The following is a 13855-nucleotide window of genomic DNA, read 5'->3' on the forward strand; positions in this document are numbered from 1 at the left end:
CAATCAAAATGTCACAACAATAATAATAAAAATAACAATTATTATTATTAGAAATAGTTTAACTTATATTTAATTGGATCTATTTTGTCATATAAAATAATTTATAGATAATTTTATATTTCAGTATCGTTTATATTAATTCTTTAAGACATTTTAAATCGGAATAAACATTCCAAAATGATCAATCAAATAAAGTTTGATTTTATTGATATTTATTTGGACCTAAAAAAAAATCCAAATACATAGGATTTCCGTGAATAAATACTAAATGTACGAGGCCTGCTATACATACAAGCCTTTTTGGCTTACAAGTTATACAAGTTAGTCCAAATTCAAGAAAAAAATACGCGCACCACTCCTTTAAAATTGAGCGTCCAACGCACGTGTTCATTATGCTGCACTCTTCCTCTTATTCCTCAATCAAAACGCAAACCGTCAAGATTCAAGGAACATTCGCAACAAACTATGATTTTGCGAAGAGTAGAAGAATCAAGAAGAAAAGATACAAAATCTCCATAAAAAATCACCAGAAAAAACGAAAAAACATTATTCAAGGTACTGTTTTACTGTTCTTCTAGATTTTTTTTTCTAGATTGTCTCTGCCATGGGCTTCATCATTAACCAGCAAAACATTAAAAGATTTCAAGAAGAAATATACTGTCTCCCCCCTGATATTGGGTGTATTTCTTAAATCCTTTGGGTGTATTTCTTAAATCTTTTGGGTTTGTTTCTGTAATCCTTTGGGTGTATTTCTGTAATCGTTTGGTTTATTTCTGTAACCGTTTAGGTGTATTTCTGTAATCCCTTGGGTGTATTTCTATAATCCTTTGGTGTATTTCTGTAATCGTTTAGGTGTATTTATGAAGTTCCATTATCTTCAAAACAATTTCAAAGCTTGATTTCAGAAACCATGAAAATCGAAAAAAACAGAAGGAGATCGAAGGCAAAGAGAGAACGCACGAAGGAGATTGAACAAATTTGGCTAGAAATTCGAAAAAAGGAAACGAAATCTTTTGAAAAATGGAACTTATATATTCACGCGTTAATTGATTTGGATTGATTTAAAAGTTTGTTAAAGATACCCGTAACATAAGCAGCGTGTTTATGAGATTTCGTTCTCTTCAAACTTGTAAAGATTGTAAGCACAAAACACTTGTATGTAGAGATTAATCGTAAATGTATATACTTAAATATTAGTAAAATTTTATACCTGGATAAAATGAAAAATTATGATTTTGAGATGAATAACTAATAAAATAATATATATTTAAGTATTACAAAAAATTAAGTATTATTTTACACTATATAAATCATCATAATCTAACAAAGATTATATCATTAGATTAAACGCCATAAAAAAAAAACTTAACATTGCATCTTGTTACCATTTATCTCAAGGTATAATTCTTTACTCATATCATAATATCATATCATCATATCATGTATATAAACCAGCTAGGTATTGAATATAATATTGAAATATTGGTATAGCTTGATTGGTTTTGCTGCCTATTATGTTGTATAACATTAAATTTAAGTGCTGTAAAATGTTTTTCTTTTCTTGTTGATTTTCTAACGATATCCTCTCCTTATATTTCCTTTCAACCTGTGAGATTGGTTTTCTTATTAGTGTGCTCTCAGAATTAATGTGAAAAGATTACGTTAATAATTTATTTAAAAATCAATACTTGCACTAACTAAAAATAACTTGTTGACCGTGACAAAAAATATGAGTAAGTATCATGTTGACATTGTCAATAAAATAAATAATAGAATCTAAATATCTTGTTAACCAAAAAAAAAAAAAAACTAAATATCTTTAAAGAACATACATCAGTAATTAATTTATTTATTTTATAAAAAAAATCCCTATATTGTATACACTAGTGGAAGAGATGTAAGCAATCTGACTATACAAAATATTTTGTAAGAATCAATTTTACTAAGGAAGAACATTTGTATTAGCAAAAACATGATGAATACGAAAAGAATAGAAGAAACATTATTACAAAATTTTTGTCACTTTTGGACATATCAAATTATTTAAATTCATGGTAAAAACAATTATTTAGTACATGTAAAGCTAAGGGGGTTAACTTTAACCGTCAAATTAGTAGAGACCTCTTTCAATTGACAATTTCACAGGGAAACAACGTTCTGTAGATCACACTGTAAAAATGTCTCAAATATCTTATTTGTTATCATTGCAACAACAAAAAACCCTTCCTAACTATCTATTTGATCTCTCACTATGAATACACACGGATGCTTTGTGATAACAAATAAGACACAGGCTATAAATTAGTGAAGCACCATTCTTTTTCAAGTATTAATAATCAAAAGGAAGCCAAACTAATAATCCATGCCACCCATACCACCCATACCACCCATGCCACCAGCCATTGAAGGAGCCTCGTCATCCTTTGGGAGTTCAGAAACAACAGCCTCAGTTGTTGTCATCAAAGATGATACACTGCACAAAAATTTTGATAAGCAAAATTATATAATAAACAATTAAACATAAACAAAAACAGAGTTATATCCAGGTCGGATTTCTTAGCATCTTTTACCTGGCTGCGTCAACCAAGGCGGTTCTAATAACCTTCAGTGGATCAATAATTCCAGCTTTAACCATATCAACGTATTCACCTGATCATGAGAAAAAGAAGTTAATAGGAAAATCAGTGATGCTGCTTGGCCTTATCTTTTGACATGTAAACATCAATTAAAAATAAAGCAAGGAACACTAACCTTTTGCTGCATCATACCCAAGATCAGGGTTGTTCTGTTCCAAAAGTTTGCCAACAACAACAGCACCCTCAACTCCCGCATTGGTCGCAATTGTGTGCACAGGAGTCTGGAGTGTTTTTCAATTCAGTTAATAGTATAGCAAGTAAATAAGAGTGGAACTTGTGATAAAATATACTACATCCCAAAGTAATGGAGGAGAAGGCCTCAAACGAAACAGTAAGTTACAATAAAGACGAGCAATTTGTTTAAGGACAAAGTGCAGCAGAAAAAGAGAAAAAGGAGAAGAAAAAGGGGGGGGGGGGGGGGAGGGGTTGGGGTTGATCTAACCTTTAAAGCATTTTGGATAATTTGTACACCTATCTTTTGATCAAAGTTGGCAGTTGGAAGCTTATCTAACTCACTTGATGCATAAAGAAGAGCAACACCACCACCTGTGCAGAACATAATATGTAGTTATATCAGGTCTGATTTAGGATGTGAAACTGAGTATACAACTGCAAGTGCTAATAACTTACCAGGTACTATGCCCTCCTCTACGGCGGCCTTGGTTGCATTCAAGGCATCTGTCACTCTATCCTTCTTCTCACCAACTTCAGCCTCACTAGCTCCTCCAATCTGTGAAAGGCAAGTTTCTTATGTTAATATTATCAGTGTAGAACCTTAACATGTTACCAGGTAAGAGACCACTGAGAATCTGGATCAACTTAATAATCCCACCTTAAGAACTGCAACACCCCCAGAAAGCTTGGCCAGTCTTTCCTGCAACTTTTCCTTGTCATAATCTGAAGTGCTATTTTCAATTGCTGACCTAATCTGCTTGTTGAAAAGATCACAAGAATCAAGTCAGGAAAAAAAAAAAATACAATGTGAGTAATGTAAACACCATCAAAGGTAGCACCAAATTTAAGAAGAGATCCACTCAAACCTGATCACATCTTTCCTCAATTGCTTTCTTGTCACCAGCTCCATCAAGAATGACAGTATCATCTTTAGAAATTGTCACCTAGATTATTAAGAACTTTAGTTGTCAAAATCAATTAAAATTAAGCCAAAGACTTTATTTTCAGCTTAAACACTAGCTTCTGAATTATGGTGTACATGCTCTAACAAAACTCTATTGTCCATTAAATTATATAACAAATCCAGCAAGAAAGAAAGGTTACCTTTTTGCAAGTGCCAAGCATTTCCGAATGCACTTTTTCAAGATTCATGCCAAGCTCTTCAGTGATAAGCTAAAAGGGATATAAAAAGTGTATCATTCATAAGCTGTTTAACATAGGATTTTACTTTATAGTAATAAGTAATAACCTCAGTAACAGAACACTTACTTCACCTCCTGTAAGAACAGCAAGATCATGGAGGCCTGACTTCCTATTTTCACCAAAACCAGGTGCTTTGATGGCACATACCTGAGCCAATGCAACAAATAACACACAAGATAAGCATAAAAGGATCCTAAATCTGACTTGAACGCAAAAGGTAAATCTCTCGGCTAGTGTAACAAACCTTTATTCCAGCACGAAGCTTGTTTAGAATGAGAGTTGCAAGGGCATCACTTTCCACATCCTCTGCAACAATCAACAGAGGTCTTTGTTTCTGATAACAAAGAAATGTCAACCAATCACATACTACAAAAGTTGATACTTTAAAAAAAAAAAAAGGAATACCAAAAGGAAATTGTTGTTGCTAACCTTTAAAGCCAACTCTAATACTTTGACTATAGCATTAATACTCGAGATTTTCTTCTCATGGATTAGAATCAGTGGATCCTCAAGTTCCTGTAGTCGTAATTTACATATAACATGTTAAAAAGAGGCTATTCTATAAACTTAAAAGTAAAGAGGTAGAGAGGGAACATACACATTTCTGGTTCTTCTGGTTAGTTATGAAATATGGAGATATGTATCCCCTGTCAAGCTTCATTCCTTCAACAACTTCTAACTCATTGTACAGAGTCTTGCCGTCCTGAAACAGGTTAAAGTTAGAGCTGAACAGATGCAGTATCATGGGCATAAATATCCAAGACCATCAGACACAAAGAAACTAGAAACCAAAGAAAAAATAAAGTTCCCAAGTTGCAAATATAAAAACTTACTGAGATTGTGATTACACCCTCTTTGCCAACTTTCTCCATAGCCTTTGCAATTAGCTCACCAATTTCTCTCTCCCCATTTGCTGATATTGTCCCAACCTATCATCATAAATTTTAAAATGGGAAGTTCAGTCTCAAAATAGCTGCTGCTGCTGCAACAATATGCCCATCATAAGTTCTAACGAAACCTGAAACACAAACCTGGGCTATTTCTTCAGAAGTACTAATCATCCTTGCCCTGCTTTTCAGGTTTGTCACCACAGCATCAACAGCCATATTTATACCTCGCCTCAGGTCCATTGCATTCATTCCAGCTGCAACTGACTTGCACCCTTCCGTAAAAATGGCTCGAGTAAGAACAGTAGCACATGTGGTTCCTGCCAAAAGGAATAGGCCCTTGTTATTATGTTACAGTAGCAACATTACCAAAATAACTGCACAACATCAGCATAAGAAATGTAACAGTATTTTGAAAATGTGCCATGTCCTAGGAATGAAGACAAACCAGTTACCAACTGTCAAAAATCCATGCATAACCATGAATGAAGACTTCACTTACCATCACCAGCAACATCATTAGTTGCATTTGCAACCTGTTTCACAAGACTAGCACCAATATTCTTGACCTTATCCTTGAATTCAATGCTCTTTGCAACTGTTACTCCGTCTTTTGTTACTTTTGGGGCACCAAAACTTTGCTCAATCACCACATTACGCCCCTAACATCAGAAGATACTTCATATCAACAATCAATATGAATATTGAAAACAATAAATACAAATACGACAATTTAAATAAATTTAAGTTACAGAACAGAAATATACATTAAATAAAAATGTTATAACTACGTACAAAAAGATAAACTTTAACGGCATATTCATAAAAACATAAAAATGAAATAAAGATACAATTAAAGAAAATAAGTAGTCTAGACAAATTTATCTTAAATACTTCAACTAATGAACTTCCATTGTAAGAATATTTAATAAAAACAAAACCTTTATAAAAACAAAACCTTTAGAGAGATAAAAACAAATAAGAATCCAGAGCATAATACAAATATTAGTATAGGTACATATAGCAACGTTGAAGTATCCATGACCATGAATCATAGCTTGTAATCATATAAAATGAAGAGACGACAATTGATATCTTCCATTCCTACTTCAAAAGGCAGTTCCTTTGCAAGAGAACAAATATCGATTGAATAAAAAGTCCCGGATCAGCATTCATTCATACATGTTTAAGTTTCATTCCAAACCCCTTCCACTGATTCTACCAATCTATACTAATCCCGTTGTAACAATCAAACACATAATCCGCTTATAAATTACCTTAGGACCCATTGTAACTTTGACAGCGTCGGCAAGCTCTTCAACACCCTTAAGCATCACAGCGCGAGCTTCCACGCCGAATCTAATGTCCTTTGCCGCATAGTTCCTGTTCCAGTTCAACCTACTTCCAATCTGTATCGCACAACGGTACACAACACCAATCAGCAAAAAAGAAAAAAAAAATCACGAAAAAAAAATTGAAATTCCATTAAAGTAAAGAAAATCACCTGTTGACTGCTGCTCCTAGCAATCCTGCAACAGAATAATCATTCAAAAACAGTGAGACATTACATCAAATCAAAATACATATACACAGTAATTAACATTGCAGGATCTATCTGTGAACAATACTCAAGAAATGAATATAGAAAACACATAAATGTAGCAACTAGCAAGATTCAAAAGCTTTGTGAGTTGAAAAAGGAGGGACTGTCATTGGTGTCTTACTTAGCTTTTGAGGCAAGAGAAGCGGCAAAGCGGTACATGGTGGTGGATTGAATTTAGCAAAGTAAAACTGAGAAATGCACCGAGAAATTGAAGGGCTTAATGGTTGAGATGAACAATGGAGCACACTTCCTTTTGAGATGGTAACAGAAACCTCTAGAAGCAGCAGCTACCAGCAGGGTTTAGGGTTTTGTGTTTTTTTTATTATTTATTTATTTATTTATTATTTATTATTTATTCTATTTATAATTTATAATCATTTTTCTTTTTATGTTCTCAACTATCAAGTCCTTTAAGTGATTTTTTATTTTTCTGAATTCCATGTTGATGTGATGATGTCTTCTTGACGATTATTGTTTCAGAGTTTTAGCATAGCAGTCTCAGTTATCCAAATTAAAGGGGTTAAAGTGATAAAACTTATAAATGCAGGGACTAAATCCGAAATAGCCGCAAAACAAGGAAGGTAGTAGCTTATGTATCTTTAAACACAGGACATAAATAATAAATATATTGAAAAAAATGAAAATGAAGAAAAATAAAAAAAAGTTCTCATAAAAACACAAGACATAAACCCATAAACCCTAGTAGTGGTAGCTACTTCTTCTAGAGCCTTCTCACACCACTTCAAAAGCAACCCTACTTCAATCTTCATCTTCACCACTAGTCTCTGCAATTTCTTTGCTCAATTCAATCATCAGCCGCCATGTATCGCTTTGCCACTTCCCTAGCCTCTAAAGTCAGGTACATCACCCATGGCAGTGTCTCCTTGTGCATATTCTCATTTCTTTTTTCATATTTTGAGTATGAGTATCGTGTCGTACTTTGATGCAATGTTTCACTGCTTTTGTATCATTGTCGCTGAATTTTTGTTATTTTTATTGGTTGCAGGATTGCCAGGAACAGCAGTCAACAGGTGAATTATCTTCGTTAATGGAGAAAATGTATTGACTAAAAATGATCCCTTTTTTCCTCTGATAATTGTTATTGTTTAATGTTGTGTGATACAGATTGGAAGTAGGTTGAGTTGGAGCAGGAATTATGCGGCCAAGGATATTCGATTTGGTGTGGAGGCTCGGGCTGCGATGCTTAAGGGTGTTGAAGAGCTTGCTGATGCTGTGAAAGTTACAATGGGTCCTAAGGTAATTACATAACTTATGTTCTATCAGGGAACTGTGATTGATATAGGTTGGTAGAGCAAGTGAAACTTTTCATATGAATCTATGGTTACCACAATGAAGCATGAATTGAAGATATCAATTTGAGTCCAACAGATTTATTGGTTCATCGGTCTTGATTGTTGATGCAAAGTATCTTCTGTTATTAGGGGCGTAATGTGGTGATTGAGCAAAGTTTTGGTGCCCCTAAAGTGACAAAAGATGGTGTCACTGTAGCCAAGAGCATTGAATTCAAGGATAAAGTAAAAAATGTAGGTGCTAGTCTTGTAAAGCAGGTTGCAAATGCAACCAATGATGTCGCTGGTGATGGTAAGTTGTTAATTCTTCACTATTGACTACTCTTTTGTTTTTAAGAAATGTGTGATTTTGTGGTTTCGCTGGTGGTTGGAAATCGGTTTCTCTATGTTTGACCGCCAAATACTGTTACAATTGCTATACTGATGTTCAGTTATTATCTTAATATTGTTACAGAACCTAATAATGATGTATTGAATTTTTGCAGGTACTACATGTGCGACAGTTCTTACTCGAGCAATTTTCACGGAAGGGTGTAAGTCAGTTGCTGCTGGAATGAATGCAATGGACCTGAGGCGAGGTATAAATATGGCTGTTGATGCTGTGGTGACAAACCTGAAAAGCAGAGCAAGGATGATTAGTACTTCTGAAGAAATAGCTCAGGTTTGTGTTTCAGGTTTTGTTAGAGCTTATGATGGGATATTATCTCAGCTGCAAGAAGATTGACATTAAATTGAACCTATTTCTACATTTGGGATGATAGGTTGGGACAATATCAGCTAATGGGGAAAGAGAAATTGGTGAGTTAATTGCAAAGGCTATGGAGAAAGTTGGCAAAGAGGGTGTAATCACTATCTCAGTAAGTTGTTTTATTTCCAACTTGTAAATATTTTTTTTTTCGCTTGGATTTTAGTTTCTTCACGAGGGGAGCCTCCAAATTTTTAGTGTCCATAATTTTCTGCATCTGATCAGCTCTAAATTTAAATTGTTCCAGGATGGTAAGACACTGTATAACGAGTTAGAAGTTGTTGAAGGAATGAAGCTTGATAGGGGCTACATTTCTCCATATTTCATAACTAACCAGAAGAACCAGAAATGTGTATGTTCCCTCTATACCTCTTTTACTTTATAGCTACTAAAATATGCCCTTTTTAATGTTATTTGTAACATTGTAGTGTTATTGTGGCTACAGGAACTTGAGGATCCACTCATTCTAATCCATGAGAAGAAAATCTCAAGTATAAATGCTATAGTCAAAGTATTAGAGTTGGCTTTAAAGGTGTGCAATATCATTAGCTTTTTTTAATTGTATTTATTTTCGGATTGGCTTTTAAAATGTTCATACAATTGACATTTCTGTCATCAGAGACAAAGACCTTTGTTGATTGTTGCCGAAGATGTGGAAAGTGATGCCCTTGCAACTCTTATTCTAAATAAACTTCGTGCTGGAATCAAGGTTTGTTTCATTCTATAAATTAAATTTTTGTTGTTTACGTCAATTATTGGATCCCTGTTTTTGCTAATGTGGGTTTGTTGGATTGCCTCAGGTATGTGCCATCAAAGCCCCTGGTTTTGGTGAAAACAGGAAATCTGGACTTCAGGATCTTGCTGTTCTTACGGGAGGTGATGTAAGTGGATTGTGGTGCTAATATTATTAACATAGACTAAAAATCTTATGTTACAAACATCTGAATGATACATTTCTCTATCATTTAGCTTATCACTGAAGAGCTAGGCTTGAATCTTGAAAAAGTGGATTTGGAGATGCTTGGCACCTGTAAAAAGGTAACATTTTAGCTGTACTTGTGATATAAATTTAATATACATGATATTTTTTGGCGGTGAATTTACACACATTCTAAAACTAGTGTTTACTCAAAATAAATTTTCCTTGGGTCAATTTTAGTTGATGTTAACAACTAAGGTTCTTAATGTTTTAGGTAACAATTTCTAAAGATGACACTGTCATTCTTGATGGTGCTGGTGACAAGAAAGTAATTGAGGAAAGATGTGACCAGGTCTGAGTGAATTTCCTCATAAATTTGGCTTTACCATTCTTTGTTAATACTAGCTTATCTTTTTCTGACTTGTTTTCTGTAATGAGCTTCGACTTGCAGATTAGGTCAGCAATTGAAAATAGCACTTCAGATTATGACAAGGAAAAGTTGCAGGAACGCCTGGCCAAACTTTCTGGGGGTGTTGCAGTGCTTAAGGTAAGTTTATTTTTTGTTGATCTTGTTTCTGAGTGATTTCATTATATTGGTGAACTTGTTAAGTTTCTATAATGATAAGATCAATATAACAAACTTGCATTTTATAGATTGGAGGAGCCAGTGAGGCTGAAGTTGGTGAGAAGAAGGACAGAGTGACAGATGCCTTGAATGCAACCAAGGCTGCTGTAGAGGAGGGCATAGTACCTGGTAAGTTATTAGCACAATAGCACTTGCTGATTTGCTCAATTTTACAACCTAAATTAGACCTACATTACAATACGTTATGTTCCCACAGGTGGCGGTGTTGCTCTTCTTTATGCATCAAAAGAATTAGATAAGCTTCCAACTGCCAACTTCGATCAAAAGATAGGCGTACAAATTATCCAAAATGCCTTGAAGGTTTGAATTATTTTCCCCAGCTTTTGCACTTATTTTTTGGTTTGTATCATTCTTCATCCACAGCAATTCGAACGCCACTTGCTGCCCTAAACAAGAGATGAATTTAGCATGAATTTGCTCTAACATGAATTTCACTTTTTTTAATCCAAAAAAAAAAACATGAATTTCACTTTTATTTGATCACTTTATGCTAACGGTTTTGACAAACTATCCAGACACCTGTCCACACAATTGCATCAAATGCTGGAGTTGAGGGTGCTGTCGTTGTTGGAAAACTATTGGAACAGGACAATCCTGATCTTGGATATGATGCAGCAAAAGGTCAGTGTTGATTGCTTTCTTTATAAGTGCTGCTTACGGGTTGAAAGATAAGCCCGTCTGAGATCATTAACTTATTCCACCATCATTTTTTTTCCTCACCTCAATGATCAGGTGAATATGTTGATATGGTTAAATCCGGAATTATTGATCCATTGAAGGTGATCAGAACCGCCTTGGTTGATGCCGCCAGGTAAAGGATATTAAGAAAATCGCCTAGGATATAAATCTATTTGATATAGTGTATATGTTTATTTTATATACACATGCTCATCACAATTTTATGCAGTGTATCCTCTTTGATGACAACGACTGAGGCTGTTATTGCTGAACTCCCAAAGGAAGATGAGGCTCCTCAAATGGCTGGTGGCATGGGTGGAATGGGGGGAATGGGTGGCATGGGTTATTAGTAATTGCTATTTCCCTGTTAATTTGGGTTCCTTTTGGAGAACAAGAATGGTCCTGGTGCTCCACTAATTTTTAGCTTTTTTGTCTTATTTTGTTATCATAAGGCACCCATGTATTCATAGTGAGAGATCGAAGATGTTAGTTAGGAAAACGTGATGATTGTTTTGAAATGGTAACCAACTTTGGGACCATTTTTACATCTACATTTTGATTTACGGAACATTGTTTCCCTGATAATTATCAATTGAAAGATGGCCTTCACTGGTTAGCCCCTTCTGCCTTTCGTCTATTCATGGGTTATACTAGGGGTGTCAAAAATTTCCAGGAGGTGGGGATTCTTGCGGGAACCGCCTCGAATGGGTCCCAATGGTGGAAAATTTTTTCCGTGGAGATGGGATGGGGAGTGAAATTCTCCCGAGACAGGCGCGGGGATCTCCGCCCCATCCCCGATAATTCTCTGAATTTTTTAACTTACTTAGTGACCCTTACTTTATTTCTAATATAGGGATTTTTTTAGTAATTTCACTCATTAAAAAATCTTATTTATTGTTTAAGATTTTATTTTATGGACTATGATTTGCTATTTATATTTCTGGATTTATAATCTTGGATAAGATATGTTTGTGTGTTTGTAAAAATATTTTGTAGTTTGTTTTTTAATTTTTTTTATGTTTTTTATTATAATTTTCATATGAATGTTAAACATAGGGAGATGGGGAATAGGATCTCGCGGGGAACGCGGAAAACGGGGATGGGGATAATTATTCCTCCATGGCGGGAAATGGGATGGGGATTAATTCTGAGAGCAGGGAGGCATTCCCCTCCCTTGTCCTGCCCTCGCCCTCGTCCTACTTCATTGACATCCCTTTGACATCCCTAGGTTATACTGTGACCTTGTTAGTAAGTTATGTGTATCACAGGTTAAGTTAGTATAGCAGTTAGAGGGATAAGAAGTTAGTTAGAGCTGGATGACACTTGGAGTTAGTTTGGTAGTTGCATGCTATATGTTTACCAGGAAATGAATCCTTTTAATTTTTGTTTACTTGAGGGAATAAAATGTGATCTTCTACCATTAATTTTATAAGTGGGACTAAAAATAAATATGAAAAAAGAGAGCAATAAAAGATTAAAGATTACACTTTACACTTTCATTTTTTTTTAACAAATGTACTCCTCATTCTTAAAAATGTAAGTCTCTGATATTTACTACAAGTTGACGTGGACAAACAATAAATTTAACTTAAATTAGTGTCCTAAATTTGTTTAAAATATCTAAATTGGTCTATACACAATTATAAAATCCTAACTATTAAATCTTCATATTCCTCATTTGTTTTTCTTTGTTCTATGTATTGTTGTCCTTCTCCTCATCATGGTCCGAATTGAACTTGGTTCTTGCCATAGCTGCCTCAACGCCATCAAACTTGCTCTTTTTGGTCTCTTTCAAGAATTTCAAGCATGGATAGAGCATTCACTTTTTCATGGTTCTTTGGGGAGTAGGGTCCATAGTTCAAACCAACCTTGTTATTTTTCGATATCTCGTATAAAAATATTTTTTTATGTAAAAAATTTTTAAAAAATGTAAATTGTATTTTTAGAAAAAGATATTTTTAAATTTTTTTAATATTTTTATTTTTATTATTAAAATTTCATCAAATATATTAAAATTTAAAAAAGGTTTTTTTTTTTATAAGAATTTAGAGTAATACTACACACTCAAATTTTTTTATTAATCAAGTCTAACTAAATTAAACAATAAGAGTTGGAATAATGTTAATCATAACTTATTTTTGTTATGTTAAACCAATTTGATTGAATTTGATTAACAAAAAATTTTAGATATGTAGTATTATTTAACAATTTTTTAGTATCCAAACAAAAACTATATAAAATTTAAAAATTTCAATGTAATAAAAATTTTTTGACACGAAAATGTCCCACAAAAATTATTTAAAAATCTATTTTAGATTTTGAATATATACTCTATTAATTATTAAGATGAAAATTCAAGTGCAATTAACTTTATATAAAATTGATTATAAATAATTTGACAAATTTAATCAAATTATCGTCTAACCATTTTTAGCTACCACCTATGAAGCACGGATTCTCCTATGGTGCCGGCGTATCCGTGTCGGACACGAATCCGACACCGACACTCGACGGATACTTCAAACGAGCGTATCGGTGACGTGTCTTCTTGTGGTGCAGAATTTTGGTGAAACTGTCACGAATCCGAACGAGTCCGACTCGATTTTGTGATTTTATGGCCCAATTAACCGATTTTTTTTAATTTTAAAATATTTTAAAATAAAAACAAATCAAAACTTAAATTTAAAAATAAAATAATTAATAGAAGCAGAGTTGATGACAATAGTCCAGATCTGAGTGAGGTTTCGTATTTATCTTTAGATAAACCAAACATAGAAGCTGTGGTATTTACGGATGATGGACTTGGAGGAGAAGAAATTGATACATTTTCTATTAGCGAAATGGCAAGAATAGATTAAAATTTTTTTTTTTTTAATAATTGCATAATTTTTAGACTTTTTTATGCAACTATATTTCCTCTTATATTTATAATATAATATTTTATTAATTTAATATATTATTTAAATTTTAATTCACAACGTATCCTAAACGTGTCGTATCCAATTTTTTATAAAAAGAACGTGTCGGCGTATCCGTGTTGTGTCGTATCCGTAT

General features: G+C 33.7%; 2 protein-coding genes across 2 annotated transcripts; one reads left to right on the forward strand and one right to left on the reverse strand.

Moving 5' to 3' along the window:
- Positions 1-2097: 2097 nt before the first annotated feature.
- LOC112775093 (chaperonin CPN60-2, mitochondrial) lies at positions 2098-6803 on the reverse strand. The gene is made up of 18 exons (XM_025818561.3): positions 6625-6803; positions 6405-6429; positions 6178-6309; positions 5403-5562; positions 5045-5220; positions 4847-4942; positions 4612-4716; positions 4443-4529; positions 4258-4347; positions 4080-4160; positions 3915-3983; positions 3677-3754; positions 3469-3564; positions 3267-3366; positions 3079-3182; positions 2752-2857; positions 2571-2649; positions 2098-2473 (listed from the first exon to the last, which is right to left on the reverse strand). The coding sequence occupies exons 1-18, from the start codon at positions 6660-6662 to the stop codon at positions 2353-2355; spliced, it is 1743 nt and encodes a 580-aa protein (XP_025674346.1). The 5' UTR covers positions 6663-6803; the 3' UTR covers positions 2098-2352.
- A 323-nt stretch (positions 6804-7126) lies between these two features.
- On the forward strand, positions 7127-11417 carry LOC112775092 (chaperonin CPN60-2, mitochondrial). The gene is made up of 18 exons (XM_025818560.2): positions 7127-7362; positions 7510-7534; positions 7629-7760; positions 7946-8105; positions 8299-8474; positions 8575-8670; positions 8806-8910; positions 9004-9090; positions 9178-9267; positions 9359-9439; positions 9528-9596; positions 9752-9829; positions 9929-10024; positions 10132-10231; positions 10320-10423; positions 10639-10744; positions 10856-10934; positions 11031-11417. Exons 1-18 carry the CDS (start codon positions 7325-7327, stop codon positions 11149-11151), a joined length of 1743 nt encoding a protein of 580 aa, XP_025674345.1. The 5' UTR covers positions 7127-7324; the 3' UTR covers positions 11152-11417.
- The last annotated feature ends 2438 nt before the right edge of the window (positions 11418-13855 follow it).

The sequence above is a fragment of the Arachis hypogaea genome, chromosome 19 (assembly GCF_003086295.3).
Source record: "Arachis hypogaea cultivar Tifrunner chromosome 19, arahy.Tifrunner.gnm2.J5K5, whole genome shotgun sequence".
Lineage (NCBI taxonomy): Eukaryota > Viridiplantae > Streptophyta > Magnoliopsida > Fabales > Fabaceae > Arachis > Arachis hypogaea.

Bases quoted from the DNA above. Each gene is read 5' to 3' on its own strand.
- LOC112775093 (XM_025818561.3), bottom strand. From the start codon at position 6,662: ATGTACCGCTTTGCCGCTTCTCTTGCCTCAAAAGCTAA. The intron at 4,161-4,257 runs GTTTGTTACACT...GCATTGGCTCAG, and splicing joins AGCTTCGTGCTGGAATAAAG to GTATGTGCCATCAAAGCACC. The intron at 2,858-3,078 runs GTTAGATCAACC...AAAACACTCCAG, and splicing joins TTATCCAAAATGCTTTAAAG to ACTCCTGTGCACACAATTGC.
- LOC112775092 (XM_025818560.2), top strand. From the start codon at position 7,325: ATGTATCGCTTTGCCACTTCCCTAGCCTCTAAAGTCAG. The intron at 8,106-8,298 runs GTAAGTTGTTAA...GAATTTTTGCAG, and splicing joins CAATGATGTCGCTGGTGATG to GTACTACATGTGCGACAGTT. The intron at 10,935-11,030 runs GTAAAGGATATT...AATTTTATGCAG, and splicing joins GCCTTGGTTGATGCCGCCAG to TGTATCCTCTTTGATGACAA.